The sequence below is a fragment of the Branchiostoma floridae genome, chromosome 17 (genome assembly GCF_000003815.2).
Source record: "Branchiostoma floridae strain S238N-H82 chromosome 17, Bfl_VNyyK, whole genome shotgun sequence".
Lineage (NCBI taxonomy): Eukaryota > Metazoa > Chordata > Leptocardii > Amphioxiformes > Branchiostomatidae > Branchiostoma > Branchiostoma floridae.
Genome location: NC_049995.1, coordinates 14,871,334 through 14,887,084, shown reverse-complemented (window position 1 = coordinate 14,887,084; position 15,751 = coordinate 14,871,334). Strand labels below are relative to the sequence as shown.

Below are 15,751 nucleotides of genomic sequence, written 5' to 3'. Positions count from 1 at the left end.
TGTGTCCTGTTCTATCTTACATACGGTATAATACAAGATAAAGTATATACTAGTACATATATATAGAGAGAGACTTATAGAGAGAGAGGGGGAGAGAGAGATGGGGAGCGAACGAGAAGGGTAGAAAGAGACAAAGAGACAGAGAGAGATAGAAAAATAGAGGGAGGCAGAGAGAGATGCGTGTTAGCATGATATCATAATATTTATGATTGAACTACAACTCCAAATTTCAAAATAAACCATAACGATAAAATAAAATAAAAGTTACAAAATAAGCGCACATCTTAATAATAGAATCTTTTTTAAATTTGAGAACAGAAAACTTAGTCTTTATCCACTGTGCCAAGGGTAAACAGCCTTCAGGTAAAGGCGATCAGTTGGACATACGTTTATAGTTATGTAAAACATAACTAGTTTATTCTGAACAGTACGGCTTGGTGCACATGATTAACCTTCATTTACATGTACCCATTTCCCAAAATATTGAAATTTGGTAATTTGACGGTTGTCATTTTTCAACAAAAGTTGTCAGGAGCGTCACTGTAGATTAGTTATTATCACGTATTGTCCAAGAGGCCGGCAATCAGTAAAAGGCCAGCAATCAGCGACCCAGTACAAATAGAAATGGCCAGCAAAAGTGTATTATGATCCCCAAAAAGGCCCCAGAGAGCCTGCTATGGAGGCTCACTGAACTACACAGGCTCCAAAATTTATCGTGGAATGATTATACACTAGATCTAAAAAGTTGTAGTTTACATTGCGGACAGATCGCAGCGGGTTGTCAGCGCCAACCAGACTATCTCCTGAAAGATAATCATTCATTAGGGTCATTAATTATGTGTTTATAGTGGCAGAGGTTAAAACTTTTGACACTTCAAAGGACATCCGAAATGCCCCCAGTTTTCACCTTTTATTGACGAAATGCTTGGATAATACCTGTCTTTGCAAGTTTGTCAGTTGGTCACTTGGAAATAGAGAATTAGGTCGGCGACTTATAGTAACCCCACACAATGAATCAAGTACTGACTTGACATTAATTCTGCAAAACATAAGGAAAAAAATGAAAATTGTTAAAAAGAGAATGATAAGTTATTAACTGTTCATCGCGGACACACAAACAGCATAACATATTGTTTCTACAATTATTTCCTCCATGTCAGGATTGAATATGAAACGACTGGGCGATGAAAGTAGCTAGTTCGTCTCGGGCAAGTCTTTTTTGACTTCTGATGTAGAACCATTTGTACAGCTATGACATATAAAGTCAACATTTTAGATGCACATCTTTCTCGGTTCTGACGAAGGCTGATTAAATGTCTGCCCGTTTTTAAAATCATATCCAGTCGCATTAGAAACTGTCATTTGGCACATTTTGAAGATGTCTGGTAATTGATAGGTTCTATCGTTCAATTTTAATCATTTCACAGCTCATATAAGCTAAACTATGTGTGTCTCCAGGCGGGCAACAACAGGTGCGTGTCTTGTTTCTAGTTTATGTTCTTTGTTCTCACTTGAAGATGTTCTTAATAGCTAGAGGAGTGTCCAGCATGAATGATTTGATTGTCTCTTTTTCTCGTATCAGACCGCCTTAAGGTGTCTTTAAACCGGTACAATGACCGAGTGGGTAGAGTGTTCGCCTTGCATCTGGTAGGTCATGAGTTCGATCCCCGGCCGAGTCATACCAAAGACTTTTAAAAAATGGTACATGCTGCTTTCACTGCTTAGCACTCAGCATTTGGGAAAGAGTATGGAAGTTGAACGCACACCACTACCAGTGGACTAGCCCCCTGCTGTAGTGATTGTGTTGTGTGGCCCAGGGCTAAGGAAACAGAGATGGGCACCGCCTTATGCGCCATCAGGCGCGGGAAGGGTTTAACTTTAGCTTTAAGGTGTCCTTAAAGGATTGACTGTGTAGAATGAGAATTGTTTTTGTTATCATCTTAAATGTGTTCTTAACCTTATCGCCTCATCACTTAAAGCTGTTCTTAACAACAAAAGACTGTCTAGTATGAACCATTGTGTTGTCACGAGCATCATTTATCATTGATATTAATTCCTTGCAGAAAGTACTGTGTCTGTCTAGTTCCTGTACGTTGTTCTCACCTGAATGTGTTCTTGATAACCAGGAGAGTGTCTAGCATGAACGATTGGTTTGTCTTTTACTCATATTGAAACACTGAAAGGTGTTTTTAAAAAGAAGACTGTTTAGTATGAACAATTCGGTTTTCTTTTATCTCATATGAGACGCTTCTAGGTATCCGTAAAGGAGTGACTGTCTAGGTTCTGTAACGTTGACAAAATTGACTTGTTTTTGTTGTCATCATTCATACAACAAAAGAACTGTCTAGTATGAACGATTACCTTGCCGTAAGCATCACATATCATACATTCCTTGAAGAAAATGCTGTGTCTGTCCAGTTTGTGTTTTTTGTTCGCATCTTCTACCACCTGAAGGCGTTCATAATTGCAAGTATGACACCAATATCCATTATGAATTCTTTGAAGAAAGTACTCCGTCATTTTGTTCTCTCGTACTTTTAAATCAGCGGGACAAAACTATAGGTTAATTCTCAAATGTCGCGTAAGTCGTTAACTTTATTCAAAGTTTTATTTCTTGTACAAATTGAAGTCGTGTAGAAACGAAATACGTCATAACTTATGACATATATCAAACATTGCATGCAGAGAAACAACATTCGGAGAACTTTTCGGCTTCTGATGCATCTAGGATAACCACCTGTTAAACTAAAATCCATCAATTCAACATTTTGGATGCACATTTTACTGTCTTCTGAAAAAAAAACCCACAATGTTTTCTTTATCAAACAGGGGACTAGTTTGGGCAAAGAGCGAAGTATGAAGACAGTTTGTTCGGCTGGCCCATTCTATGGAATTGTGGGCAGTATTCGCCATTTCATTCATTCATTCATTCATTCATTCATTCATTCATTCATTCATTCACTCACTCACTTATTCACTCATTCCCATCAATATACATCACAAGGCAATCCCATGATTGCAGGTCACGTGCAGAACCTATGATTGAGATCACATGAACTCACATGATTTTTGTGATTGATTGATTGATTGATTGATTGATTGATGATTGCATTCATTAACTCATATCATTAAACATTAGAAGACGATCACATGCAGAACATATGACTGAGATCACATGAAGCACACATGACTGCAATGTCCCGATTACACAGTTGCACCAACCTCGCGGCATTTGAGCTATGGTCTGTAAGGTCCCCTTTCCACTGGACGGCGATCGCGCTGCGCTCTCACTGCGACCTGAATAGGATATATGTATCCTTCGCTTTCATACTGGGTATATCAGACAAAACGTAAAAGTGTGACTGAGGAGGCTATCAAAGACTCCCTTGCCAATAGACGGCGATCATGCAGCGCGCTCAATGAGACATACAAATTATTTGTATAATCTTCGTTTTCATGCTGGGTATATCACACAAAACGTAAAAGTGTGACTAAGAAGACACCAAAACACAGAAAGTTTAAAAACATTGAATTTGAGGTCGCAGAGAGCGCGACGAGAGCGCCGTGCAAGGGGGCAAGGGGGTATTAATGAATCATACACTGTATCGATCTGCCATTGCGTTAAGATTCACGTAGCTATAGATATAACTTTCCTAAGAATAGATCAAATAACATGCACAGTTACACTATATTTCCACATAAAGCGAGAGCGCCGTCCTAGTGGAAAGGGGTAAAAATCATTGCAATGCCCCCATTCCACTATAACTTGATCGCGCAGGTGTGGCCTAAACTTTGATAGTTTCATTCAACAAGTTTATGGATAAAAAACTATTTTTTTACGCTTTGAGTGTTTGTAGTCCGATAAGGTTACGAATAATTACAAAACCAACTGCTGCACCAAAATCAGTTTAGATCGCGGCGAGATCTCTGTCAAGTGGGTCGAACTGCAGTGTACTGTAAATGCCCTTAAGTTCACGGGGATTTAATTTCGCGGTAGCGGAAAACTTGACTTTTCACTGTGGTTTTAATTTCGCGGTCCACCATGCACTGCAGCTGTAGTCTCTTACTGCCATGGAAAAATGTTCTCGGTGCTTTAAGTTCACGGTGAAGCGGCCACCGCGAACATTAAACCACCGCGAAAGTTTCTGCATTTACAGTAATTGTATTAACGTAGCAGCAATGCCCCAATATCACAGTTGCTCTAACCTCACGCTGTAACATGTAATTTCACTAATATACTAACACATTGTTTCATGAATATTAGACGATTTCTTCACACTTTCTGTGTTTTTAATCTTTGCAGTCATGAGCTTACAACTGATCGCAAAATCAACGGTTTACCGAATCCAATTTAGTCGTCTAGTGACCTGAAGTAATTCTCTATTGACGTCATAACAATTATATCTTTCAATGAAAAAGTGATTTTTCAAAAACAAGTGTCAAGAAAACTCCTCCCACATTTTGTGAGAAACTGTATAAAAAGGCCCGCCCGGGGATCGCACCACACTTTGCGGAGAGAACTTCTTCCAGAGATCTTCTGAGTTAACTTCAGACTTCACTTCACTTCGTCGCTTCGTACTTCAGACTGAGAAAATCATGGTAAGGCAGTTTCAAAAATCTTTTATTTCATAATTCTTCAAACAGATGAATTTTACCGGGCACCGTTTTGATCTGATTCGTTTGGGGCATTTTTCGTATCGGTATATTTCCGAGCCGAACGTCCTGCTATTTCGGCAAACATCACTTTGAGGGTAAAGTTGCCATCGTCACCAGGAAACTCGCAGAATTTGCTTGAATTTTATGGTTTTAATGTAAAACTTGCGTATTTCATCGTCTACTTTCTTAAGCTTTGGGGACATTTTCACCGGCACATTTATGATCTAAACGTTCTGATATTTCTGTAGACATTACTTTGGGTTTTGCAATCGTGGCAAGGTGATTCAAAGATTTTGCCTGAATTTTGTGTTTGGAATTTTATGATTTTGATGTAAAACTTGGGGATTTTCACCGTCTACTTTTTTTAACTCAATCTTTTGGGACATTTTCACCGGTTCGTTTACGAGCCAAGCGCCTTGCTATTTCAGCAGACATTATTTGGAGGGTTGGCGGTAGGGTTAAAGTATCTCAACAACATTTTAATCACAAGAAATTTGGTGTGCAAGTAGATAAATTCGCAAAGAATATGGTTATCTTTATAGGTAAACTCCAATTTGTCCGATCGCTACTTTTTTTAACATTCGCCACCTTATTTTAACTTTGGATGTAAACTTGTGACTAGTAGGCAATTGCAAATGTTGGTCTTTTCGTTGCAACGAAAAGACCAACATTTTGCATGTTCACGGGGTAGACCACCTAGATTGCCAGTCTTGTTTAAGATTTTACCAAAACGTAGTAAATTTTGCCTGTTTGAATTGCTCCCGTTCACAATTTTGACTTACCAGAAGACAATCGTTGTTGTTGTGATGCCGCTGCAACGCGATTTTAGGAGAAAATACGCGATTAGGAAGGTCTATGAATTTCTGGTGATAAAAAAAAAAGACTGAAGCTCATTGACAGCGTTAATAATGCTCACCCGACATGTAGGCTACCGGAAAGGGTTGCAGTCCTTAGGACAAGACGTTAAGCCGTGGTTCACTGTGATTTTCAAAAAGAGCTAGGGGAATTTTCTCCGGTACAATGAACCTGTAAATACTGTACAGAGTGTCTGTCCTCTCTGTCATGACCTGTGGAAGGCTAGTGAGCTTCAGTGAGCTAAAGCTGGATCGAGATCCGTTTCCCTTTTTTCCTACTGGCTGTAATAATACATCTGTGTGGCGCAACGGCTTAGAGCTTTGGAATCAGAATCAGTAGGTCAAGAGTTCGATACTCGCCATGCCCCTGCCCCCATGACGGTGGAGTGACGCCCACCGAGCCTCACGGCTAATCTGTCTTAAGGTGCCGGCATGCCAAAAACACACCTACGGATTTGGTGCTGCCAGTGTGTCATCATCTGCACACTTGCCACTAAGACCTGTGATTTTTTTTCTCGGTAATAATAATGACAACCACAGACAACTTTGTACAACACAAACTCTGTGAGTTCGTATACACATGTTTCAAGAAAAGGGAAGAGTCATGTAAACGTTAGATATAGTGATAGCTTAGTTGCAGATGTATTGTTTATTCAATTGTAATACTACATGTTATAGTACTTAGTCTTTATAATTAGTATCCCATCATGGGATTTGCTGCATTTAGCCCACATGGGCAGGAACATGCAAATAAAGATCATTCATCATTCAATAATACAGCAATGTGAACATTGTGTTCCAGTCTCTGCCTACGGCCCATGACTGCCACATGTTCGGCTCCATCAACGGCCACGAGTTTGACCTGGTGGGCGGTGGAAACGGGAACCCGAATGACGTAAGTGCATGTTTGTTTATTTGCTTGTTTGTTGGGTTGTTCAACAACGGCAACCCGAATGACATACATGCATATTTTCCTGTTGTTTGTTTGTTTGCTTGCTTGTTTGTTTGCTTCTTTGTTTGTTTGGCCCCTTTGGTCCCCTTTACCTGCATACGTTGGAAGCGTCAGGCTCTTGAGTATAGATAGTCAAAAGCTCAACGCCCCCAATGTTTACACACGGAACCCTGCTGTCTGGATCCACGGAATTTGACCCAATTGTCAAACGGACCACTCACTCACTCACTCACTCACTCACTCACTCACTCACTCACTCACTCACTCACTCAATTACTCCCTCCCTCACTCACTCCCTCACTCCCTCACTCCCTCACTCACTCACTCACTCACTCACTCACTCACTCAATTACTCCCTCACTCACTCACTCACTCACTCAATTACTCCCTCCCTCACTCACTCACTCACTCACTCACTCACTCACTCACTCACTCACTCACTCACTCACTCACTCACTCACTCACTCACTCACTCTCACTCACTTAGTCCCGTAGCCGGTAGCCGGTGGCCGTAGAGGCAGCCAGACTGTTCACAGGGTCTTTCCAGTCTAGTCAGCTGGGCTGACGTCCTTCCTGTCCAGTACTTCACATCGTTAATCCATGCTCGGTGGGGGCGACCCCTCGGCCGCACTTCCTCTGCTTTTCCTTGTAGGACTGTGTGTGCCATGGTTCCTACTAGTAGTAGTGTGTGCCTACTAGTAGATACATTAGGACCAGCCTCAGCCATTAAGATTTCACACTCTAATGAGTGGACTAATTACTCAGCTAGCCGACATCTTTTGTGCCCCAGTCACCCATTCATCATTCGATTTAATTTGCATTCCTCCAGGCATACATTTGTAATTAAGAGAATGATTGATAACCAGATATGTGTGGAAGTGGAGCAGTGCAAGGCGTCTTTTGTCGTTTTAGCCCGGAACTTTAGGCATCATAGTTCTTCTTGATTCTTTTGTTGGGGTTTCTTGACGTGCAGAGTTCTAAAACAGATCGAGCACTTAACATCCACTTGAGCCGCGGCAATAAATGCAAATGCAGTAAGGCTGCCGAAATGTCTCAAACGTTTGTCTAGAATTAGTGGTCAGTCGCCACACTATGTTGGGGACGTCCAAAGTTTTCATGCTGACATTTCAATCCAGTCATCCTCTGAACCAAAAGGTTGGTAGTTTAAATCTCGTCTGTTGTGCTTACCCACCAGCTACTCGAAAGGATTCTACCATCCAGACGTGAGACATGGCCCACTCCCCATATTGAACTTGTGAAAAAGAGCTAGGAGAATTTCTCCGGTACAGCGAACCTTTACATACTGTACATAGTGACTGTTGTCTCTGTCACGACCAGTGGAAGAGTAGCTCAACTGTTCATTGATCTCCTGAGCTCAACTGACTAAATTTTGCACTTTTTATCTACCCCAGGGGACACTGGAGACCAAGGTGCGCTCCACCAAGGGTGCCCTGCCCTTCTCCCCCGTGATCCTGGCCCCTAACCTGGGGTACGGGTACCACCAGTACCTGCCCTTCCCGGCCGGGACCTCACCGTACCAGCAGGCCATCACCAACGGAGTGTGAGTACCGTAAAACTTTTCATGAAGAATTCTAAAACGTTTAAGCGCACTCAGTCAAGAAGCTAGTATACTTTTGTCGACACAAAAGAAAAATAATAGAAAAATACTGAACGAATTTCAGAGATAGAGAACGAATGTTCTTACGTTTTGTGTATTTTGTTGTCTTCTAAGTCATACTTTTACGTATTAACGTAACATAACATAACACAACAGTGCCACAGCGAACGTCCTGATATTTTAAAACCCAGTCAAAGCACACTGTTACGTTGACGAAGTTGTCTGTTAGTAGGATTTTTCTGTACCGTGGAGCTTTAATATCCTGATATATTTTCAAGCAAGAATGTATACTTTCATGGACGCAATGCTTTCTCAAACAGAAAGTAACGTGCATTCGGTATTGGATTTTAAGTGCTTAGCCTTAAGAAATCAATGCAAAAAAAGACTCTACTCTTGACAATCGTTGCGGATTTATATGTTGTATGAAGATATATGGCCTTCCCTTTCCTCCCACCGCCTTTGATCGCCCCAACCGAGTGCGAAGTCAGGTTCCCATTTTACCTATGGGTGGAGAGAGGAACGTGCAGTAAACATGTGACTCCTTGACGTCGAGTTTGCTAGCCTAGCTTCTCGGTCCCTCGACGCCAAATCAACTTAAAAGTACCTTCCTGTTCCAGGTACCAAAAGCACCGCACCTTCAAGTTCGAGGACGGCGGCGTCATGACCATCAACTTCCGCTACACCTACTCAGGGAACAAGATCAAGGGAGAGTTCCACGTACGTCAGAGGTTTCTTATCACAAATACACACACACACAAACAAAGAAACACACACACACACACACACACACACACACACACATAAACGAGCACACAAACACAGACAACACACACACACACACACACACACACACACACACACACACGCATACACACACACACACACACACACACACACACACACACACAAGCACACACACACACAAACACACAAAACACGTCACACACACACACACACACACACACACACACACACACACAGAGAGAAAGACACACACACAAAGCGTGTGCTTTTTCAATGTTTGTTTAATGTGAAAAATCTTGCTAAAGGCAAACTTAATGACATCGAAATTATTTGTAGATTTACTGATTTTCTGTTGTATGCTGCAGGTGGTTGGATCCGGGTTCCCTGATGACGGCCCTGTGATGACCAACTCACTCCAGCAGCATGATCATAACGTGGAGAGGCTGATGGTGCTGGGAGACAAGACCATCGGCAGCGACAACATGTGGACTTTCACGTAAGGAATTATCTTACTGTGTCATACACTGTATCAATCTGCGTTAAGATTCCCGTAGCATAGACCAAATAGCAGTTTCACATATAACGTACGTACATTTTCCTACATTTTTCTAACCATTACAAAAGACAGAAAGAAAGAAAGAAAGAAAATAAGACAGAGAGAGAGAGAGAGAAAGGGAGGGAGAGAGGGAGAGAGCGAGAGGGAGAGAGTGAGGGGGAGAGAGGGAGAGAGAGAGAGAGAGAGAGAGAGAGGGAGTTAGAGAGAGAAAGAGAGAGAGAGGGAAGGAAAGAAAAGGAAATTTCCAATATCCAATTTCCAGAGAGAAAGGCAAGGGCTTGAGTAACAATTATGACGGAATGATCAACATACAACTGTATTCATTTGTAGTCATTGATTTTTTTAAAATAAAACAGACAAACAAACAAACATTTCCTTTTAATTTTCCCCAACAGTGAGAAAGGCGGCAAGGACAAGCGCTACAAGGCTGAAGTCATGACCAACGCCACCTTCGCGCAGAACCTCCAGCCGGGTCTGAAGAACGTCATGCCGCTCTTCGTCTTCCGCAAGGTGGATATCGACTGCTCCAAGACGGAGGTCACCTTGATCGAGCGAGAGAAGGTCTTCCAGGATCTTCTCCAGTAAGCGCCTGGTCGGGCCCGATTCAAGCAGTCACCTCCTTACCTCCTTCATTTAAACAGTACACCATACGAACGTCACTGTAAGTCGATGTAGGTTTAATAGACATCCAGGTAATAAGATACGCCAAAAAATAGTTACTCAAGCAACTGGATCTGGTTTTGGAAACGGTCACTGAGGAAACTACTTGATAGTAGTTAAAATGTATGACCGTTTTCAAAACCATATCCAGTTGCTTGAGTAGCTATTTTTTTGGCGTAATTCACTGTACTTTTTGTCGTGTCAATAAAGCTTGAGCTTGATATACAATGCTCATCACACCACTGGATAAATCACACAATATAACAGCTACATCAGTCAACAAGGATTGATTTGTTAGACTGTCAAACGCTTCAGGTTGCATCCGCTGCCTTTTTTAAAATAAAGATAGGGTGCTACTTGAAACGTCTGGCTGTTAACAAATCTAACACCATTGCCTGAGTAACTGTCATATTGCCTGGATATCTAGTCTTCAACAATGTATTTCATTTGCCGTTTGATTGTCTACACTAGAAGTCCTACAGTATCAAATGGTAGGACCAGGAAATCCTATACAATATGAACGTCTTGTTTCGTGTTTTGAAGTTGACATAAATTCTTGTGATCATTGGTCCTGAAAAGGTTGATTGTTTGAATGGGGCTTACCAAAGAGCGCTCCTTTGCAGTTGAAAAGAACTGCATTGTGATTTTCCATTTTTGTTGTGGTGAAGATATAGGTGTTTTGTAGCTAATTCTTTATGGTGTAATAAATAAATAAAATTGATCAAAACGAACATATGTGAAAGGAGAGGGCTGGGGCCCACCTTCCAGTACCGTGCCCTGGACACAGTGGATAACAACCCACTGTCCTTATGGCCTTGAAAAGGCTACGGGACTACCTCTACCTCGTCCAACCACACCAAAGAATCTCACTGAATGATGACAGCTATTACGTAACCTCTATTTTATGTGATACATAACAGCATATAGGTCCTCATTTTTTGCCATCAAATGTGAGATAACAATGCAGGTTATGACCTTTCTTTTGTGACTTTAAACTCATATTTCAAACTTTCCCTGAAGAAGGTTTGAACCTCAGATTACTGTTCGAATATGAAATAATCATCTCAGGGCACCGTTCTACATGGTGTATGGTATTTTCTAATAAAGGCTTGGGTATTACTCTCTATATCGTTGGTTATTGTCAGTTATTTCTGAGTTTGAAAAAAAAACTACCAATAGAATTAAACATAGTGTTCTCTTGTAATTCCCTCCCCATCAGTAAACAACTATCCCACTTTGAAGATTATAGGGAATGAATGAATGAATACATAGATCACTTGAAGATCCGTGGTGTGACTGAAAGACCGCCGTTGACACTCAGTGGTCTGGGGCAACTTTGCTTTGGTGGAACACCCGCCAAACAACTTATCAAATAAACAATTGTTTACACACAAAAGTATGTTTTGTCACAAAACATACAATTTATGAATAGCAATGACTTATTACATCTCACTCACACAGGATAGAAAAGTCATGGAAAAGTCACTGAAAGACCCATGATGTGCTTCAAAGATCTTTGTTGACTATTTTGACACTCAAGAGTCTGGTACAGTTTGACTTTTGTGGAACTCCCACTTAACAATTTTTGGAGATGCTATTGTTAACACAACAGTTACGCGATTCATGTCTAGCAATTGCAAATCACATCTCACTGACACAGTCCTAGAAAAGTCACTGAAAGATCCTCTATAAAGTACCGTGATGTGATTCAAAGATCTTTGTTAACTTTTTGATTGACACTCAAGGGCCTGTTACAGTTTGACTTCTATGGAACACCCGCTAAACAACACATCAAAGAACTCATTGTTATCAACAATAGTCACGAGATCTATGCCCTCGTCTGTCAAAGATTAATCACATCTTACTCTGAAATGGTTTAAGTGTCTCCGAACTGGCCAGGAGAAATATGATAATTCGCCCCTCTAATACTACACGTAATGATGCTGGATGACTGTATTTAGTAGTATCTTTGAGACATTTTTGTCTGGGCGTTTTGTATCGCAAAAAAATAAAACACACACACACAGCAAAAACGATGTCAGACAAGGTTTTCTTGGTCATATTGACGGCATGTGAGCTGTGGGGGGTCTGCAAAAGAAGGCCAAGGACCTCTATGTCGTTATGGTTGTTTTCGATCAGTCCTCTGATCCTTTTCAAGTTGTAATGACCAACGAAAGCTTGCTGATAAGCGCTTTTTTGTGTGTACGGTTATAAAGTTTCAAATTGTGTAATCATAATGCTGATAACCGTCACAGATGAACTTACGTTCGAGTGTGCTTTTTTATTACTTTTTTTCTATTGGTGCAATGGCCGAGTGGGTAGAGTGCTCGCATTGCATTCGGTAGGTCGTGAGTTCGATCCCCGGCCGAGTCATACCAAAAACTTAAAAAATGGTACATGCTGCTTTCTCTGCTTAGCACTCAGAACTAAGGAGGAAGAGTATGGGGTTAAAAACACATCACTATCAGCGGACCAGCCCCCTGCTGTAGTGACTTGCACATGTGAAATGGAGATGGGCGCCACCCCTAAGCATCTGCACAGTGTACGGGCAACATTAAGTTTACCTTTTGACATGATGATAGCATATGAGCTGTCAGGGGTCTGCCAAAGCAGGTCAATGACCTCTATGTCATTATGGTTGTCACTGATAATGGGGTAATTATCTGTGGCATTGTCACCTGAGGTCAGAAAGGTCAAATCGTTCTGTCACAATCAGATGGAACCGCGATGGCTGACTGACCACGAACAACACGGTATTATAAACATATTGACATTAAAAGATCATCAAAATATCACTGAAAAACCTGCAGATCGTAGGCAAGTCTTTAGTTCCTAATAACGGCATATGAGCTTTGGGAATCTGCAAAAGAAGGTTGATGACCTCTATGTTCCTTACTGGTTGTCACTGATTTAATGTATGGCATTGTCACCTGGGGTCAGAAAGGTCAAATCGTTCTGTCACAATCAGATGGAACCGCGATGGCTGACTGACCACGAACAACACGGTATTATAAACAGATTGACATTAAAAGATCATCAAAATATCACTGAAAAGCTTGCAGATCATAGGGAAGTCATTGAGAGAGACAACACTTCAAGATCCATGAAGTGATTGAAAGGCGACCGTCATTGCCATGTTTTGACACTCCAAGATCTGGTAAAATAATCTTGCTTCTGTAGAACACCGCAAAACAACATATGAAAGCAGCCATTGTTAGCACACATATCACGCGATCTCTGCCCTCGTATAGCAATATTGATTGATCACATCTTACACAGGTGTTATTCTGCTCTCCAAACTGGGACGATGGCCGGGAGTAACAAACTAATTAAAGGCCACCCAATCAAAGCTAATGGCACGGAATAACACAGCATTTAGTAGACCCTTTGATCCACTAACGCCTGGTCTTGTATCTATTAATCATAGAAAAAAACAGCAAGACATTATCAGGCAAAATAAGTCATTGAATGATTATTAAGATATCATTGGAAGTCAAACTATCAAAAGATCACTCTGTACACCCTGGAGATTATTGGAAGATGGTCAATCCTTATGCCGTTGCCTTTTGTTGACACGCAGGGGTATGGTAAACTTTTGCTTCTGTGGAACACCACATATCAACATATCAATGCAGTCGTTGTTTGCACAAATACCATACGATTTATGTCTTGCGATGATTCTGCTCTCCAGACTGGAGCGATGGCCGGCAGGTACAAACCATTCAAATCAACGTTAATGACACGGAATGACACGGTATTTAGTAGTCTCTTTGATCCACTGTTGACTGGCATTGTAGCAATTGATCATAGAAAAAACAGCAAGACATTGCCAGGCACTGAGGCAAGGACAATGCATATTTTCTAGCTGACTGGATCAGTATAAGCTGTGTGCTATCTATCTATCTATTAGCTCATTACTTCTGATCTTGTACACATGGGAAAGGAACACTTACACAGGCTCACGGACGCACATAATCTCCAATCAGATCTTGCGTGGCATAAGACAGTATCATAAGATGGGAAAGGAGTAAATTGGCCTTCGCGTGGCCAATTTACTCCTCTGTCGGCTAAACTCCTTCAACAGCTTATGATACTGTCTTATGTCACGCAAGATCTGATTGGAGATTAGCACGCACACACACACACTCACACAAACAAACACACACACGCGCACACAGACACACACACAAACACATACACAAACAGTGAAACACACATGCACATACACACACACAAACACACACACACAAACACACATGCACATACACACACACAAACACGCATGCACATACACACACAAACACACATGCACATACACACACACACACATACACATACACATGCACACACAAACACACAGACATACATACACACAAGCACACACACAAGTACACACACACACACGTGCACGCACATACACAAAAACACACACTGTCAGACACACACACAAACACACACGCACATGGACGCACCCCCCCCCCCACACACACACATGCGAGCAGCACATACACACACACACACACATGCACCCCCACCACACACACACAAATACAGACTTACACACACACACCGTTATATTTACTGTATATGATAACAAACTTGATTACATTCTATCTCTATTCTATATAACATTCCTGAAAACTAATAGAATGTACGAGATAACTGCAGTGCTATGAACCTTTATTTTAAAGCTGGATTTACATCTACATTCAAACACACACATGATGGAACAGATTCATGGTGGAAATCTTACCAAAGTCTACCAGCATAAACTAGCTGGATGCCAGACTGTATGGCTGTATGGGCCCTGGTTTTCAGGGCCCATACAGCCAAACTTCTCGGCTCTAGGGCCAACATACCCCAATGAGATTTTGCGGAAGGCGGTCCCTGAGTTAGACCCTGATAAATTCGATATATATTATTGACATATTGGGCTGGGGTCTAGTATCCAGGCTAAGAAGAAACAGACCACTATTAAAGAAACTTCGTAAAGTGAGATTTAGAAATCAAATGAGGTAGGTTCGTTTGTCTATGAAGTTACTGTAGATTTGCGGATCCTTGATACTGCACTGTTTGACGTTAAGCTTCCACTATAGAAATGGCGAAGTTTCCTATGAGAAATGCGCTGTAGATATGTTATCATATGGAGTATGAACATATAAGATCAAGTGTGCGTAATCAATTGGTTATAGATTGTTGACGTTTTGCTACTTTTGACGACATGTACTGAAGCATTGTTTATACCTGGTCTGTGCGTCCGTGTTCGTTTGTCTGTCCTTCTGTGTTTGCAGTTTCCGTATGTTCTGCCAGAGGGCGCTTTCCAGAAAATGATGTTGCATGTGATGCGGGCTCAGACTACATAAGGATAACACGGCATTTCTAATGATGCTTTTTCACTACCAACTTAAAGCAGGTAAGTCTGGAATCCAGCCTTGTTAACTTGAGTTGCTTTGCACATCTAGCTAGCGCTGATGACATCTAATCTCCAAGCAGATCCTACGGTAGCATAAGATAGTATCAAAAGTTGCCAGGAGTGAAGCCGGCCTAGGAGTGTGTTTGGCTACCGGAGTGGCTGATGACTCTCTTTGGCCAGCTGTACTCCTTAGCCAGCTTTGATACTATCTTATGCCACTGGTAAATCTGCCTGGAGATTTAATCGATGCCATCTACATAATCAAATCAACATCGCCTATGCTAAAAAGACTGGACCC

General features: G+C 41.5%; 1 protein-coding gene across 1 annotated transcript; it reads left to right on the top strand.

Moving 5' to 3' along the window:
• Positions 1-7,554: 7,554 nt before the first annotated feature.
• On the top strand, positions 7,555-10,926 carry LOC118404348 (GFP-like non-fluorescent chromoprotein). The gene is made up of 5 exons (XM_035803416.1): positions 7,555-7,617; positions 7,875-8,023; positions 8,698-8,797; positions 9,190-9,320; positions 9,776-10,926. The coding sequence occupies exons 1-5, from the start codon at positions 7,555-7,557 to the stop codon at positions 9,963-9,965; spliced, it is 633 nt and encodes a 210-aa protein (XP_035659309.1). The 3' UTR covers positions 9,966-10,926.
• The last annotated feature ends 4,825 nt before the right edge of the window (positions 10,927-15,751 follow it).

What these genes read in the sequence shown, in the direction of transcription:
- LOC118404348 (XM_035803416.1), top strand. Translation starts at nt 7,555, where the DNA reads ATGTTGGGGACGTCCAAAGTTTTCATGCTGACATTTCAATCCAGTCAT. An exon ending in GTCATCCTCTGAACCAAAAG is followed by an intron (nt 7,618 to 7,874) that starts GTTGGTAGTTTA and finishes TATCTACCCCAG; the next exon opens with GGGACACTGGAGACCAAGGT. An exon ending in CAGGCCATCACCAACGGAGT is followed by an intron (nt 8,024 to 8,697) that starts GTGAGTACCGTA and finishes TTCCTGTTCCAG; the next exon opens with GTACCAAAAGCACCGCACCT.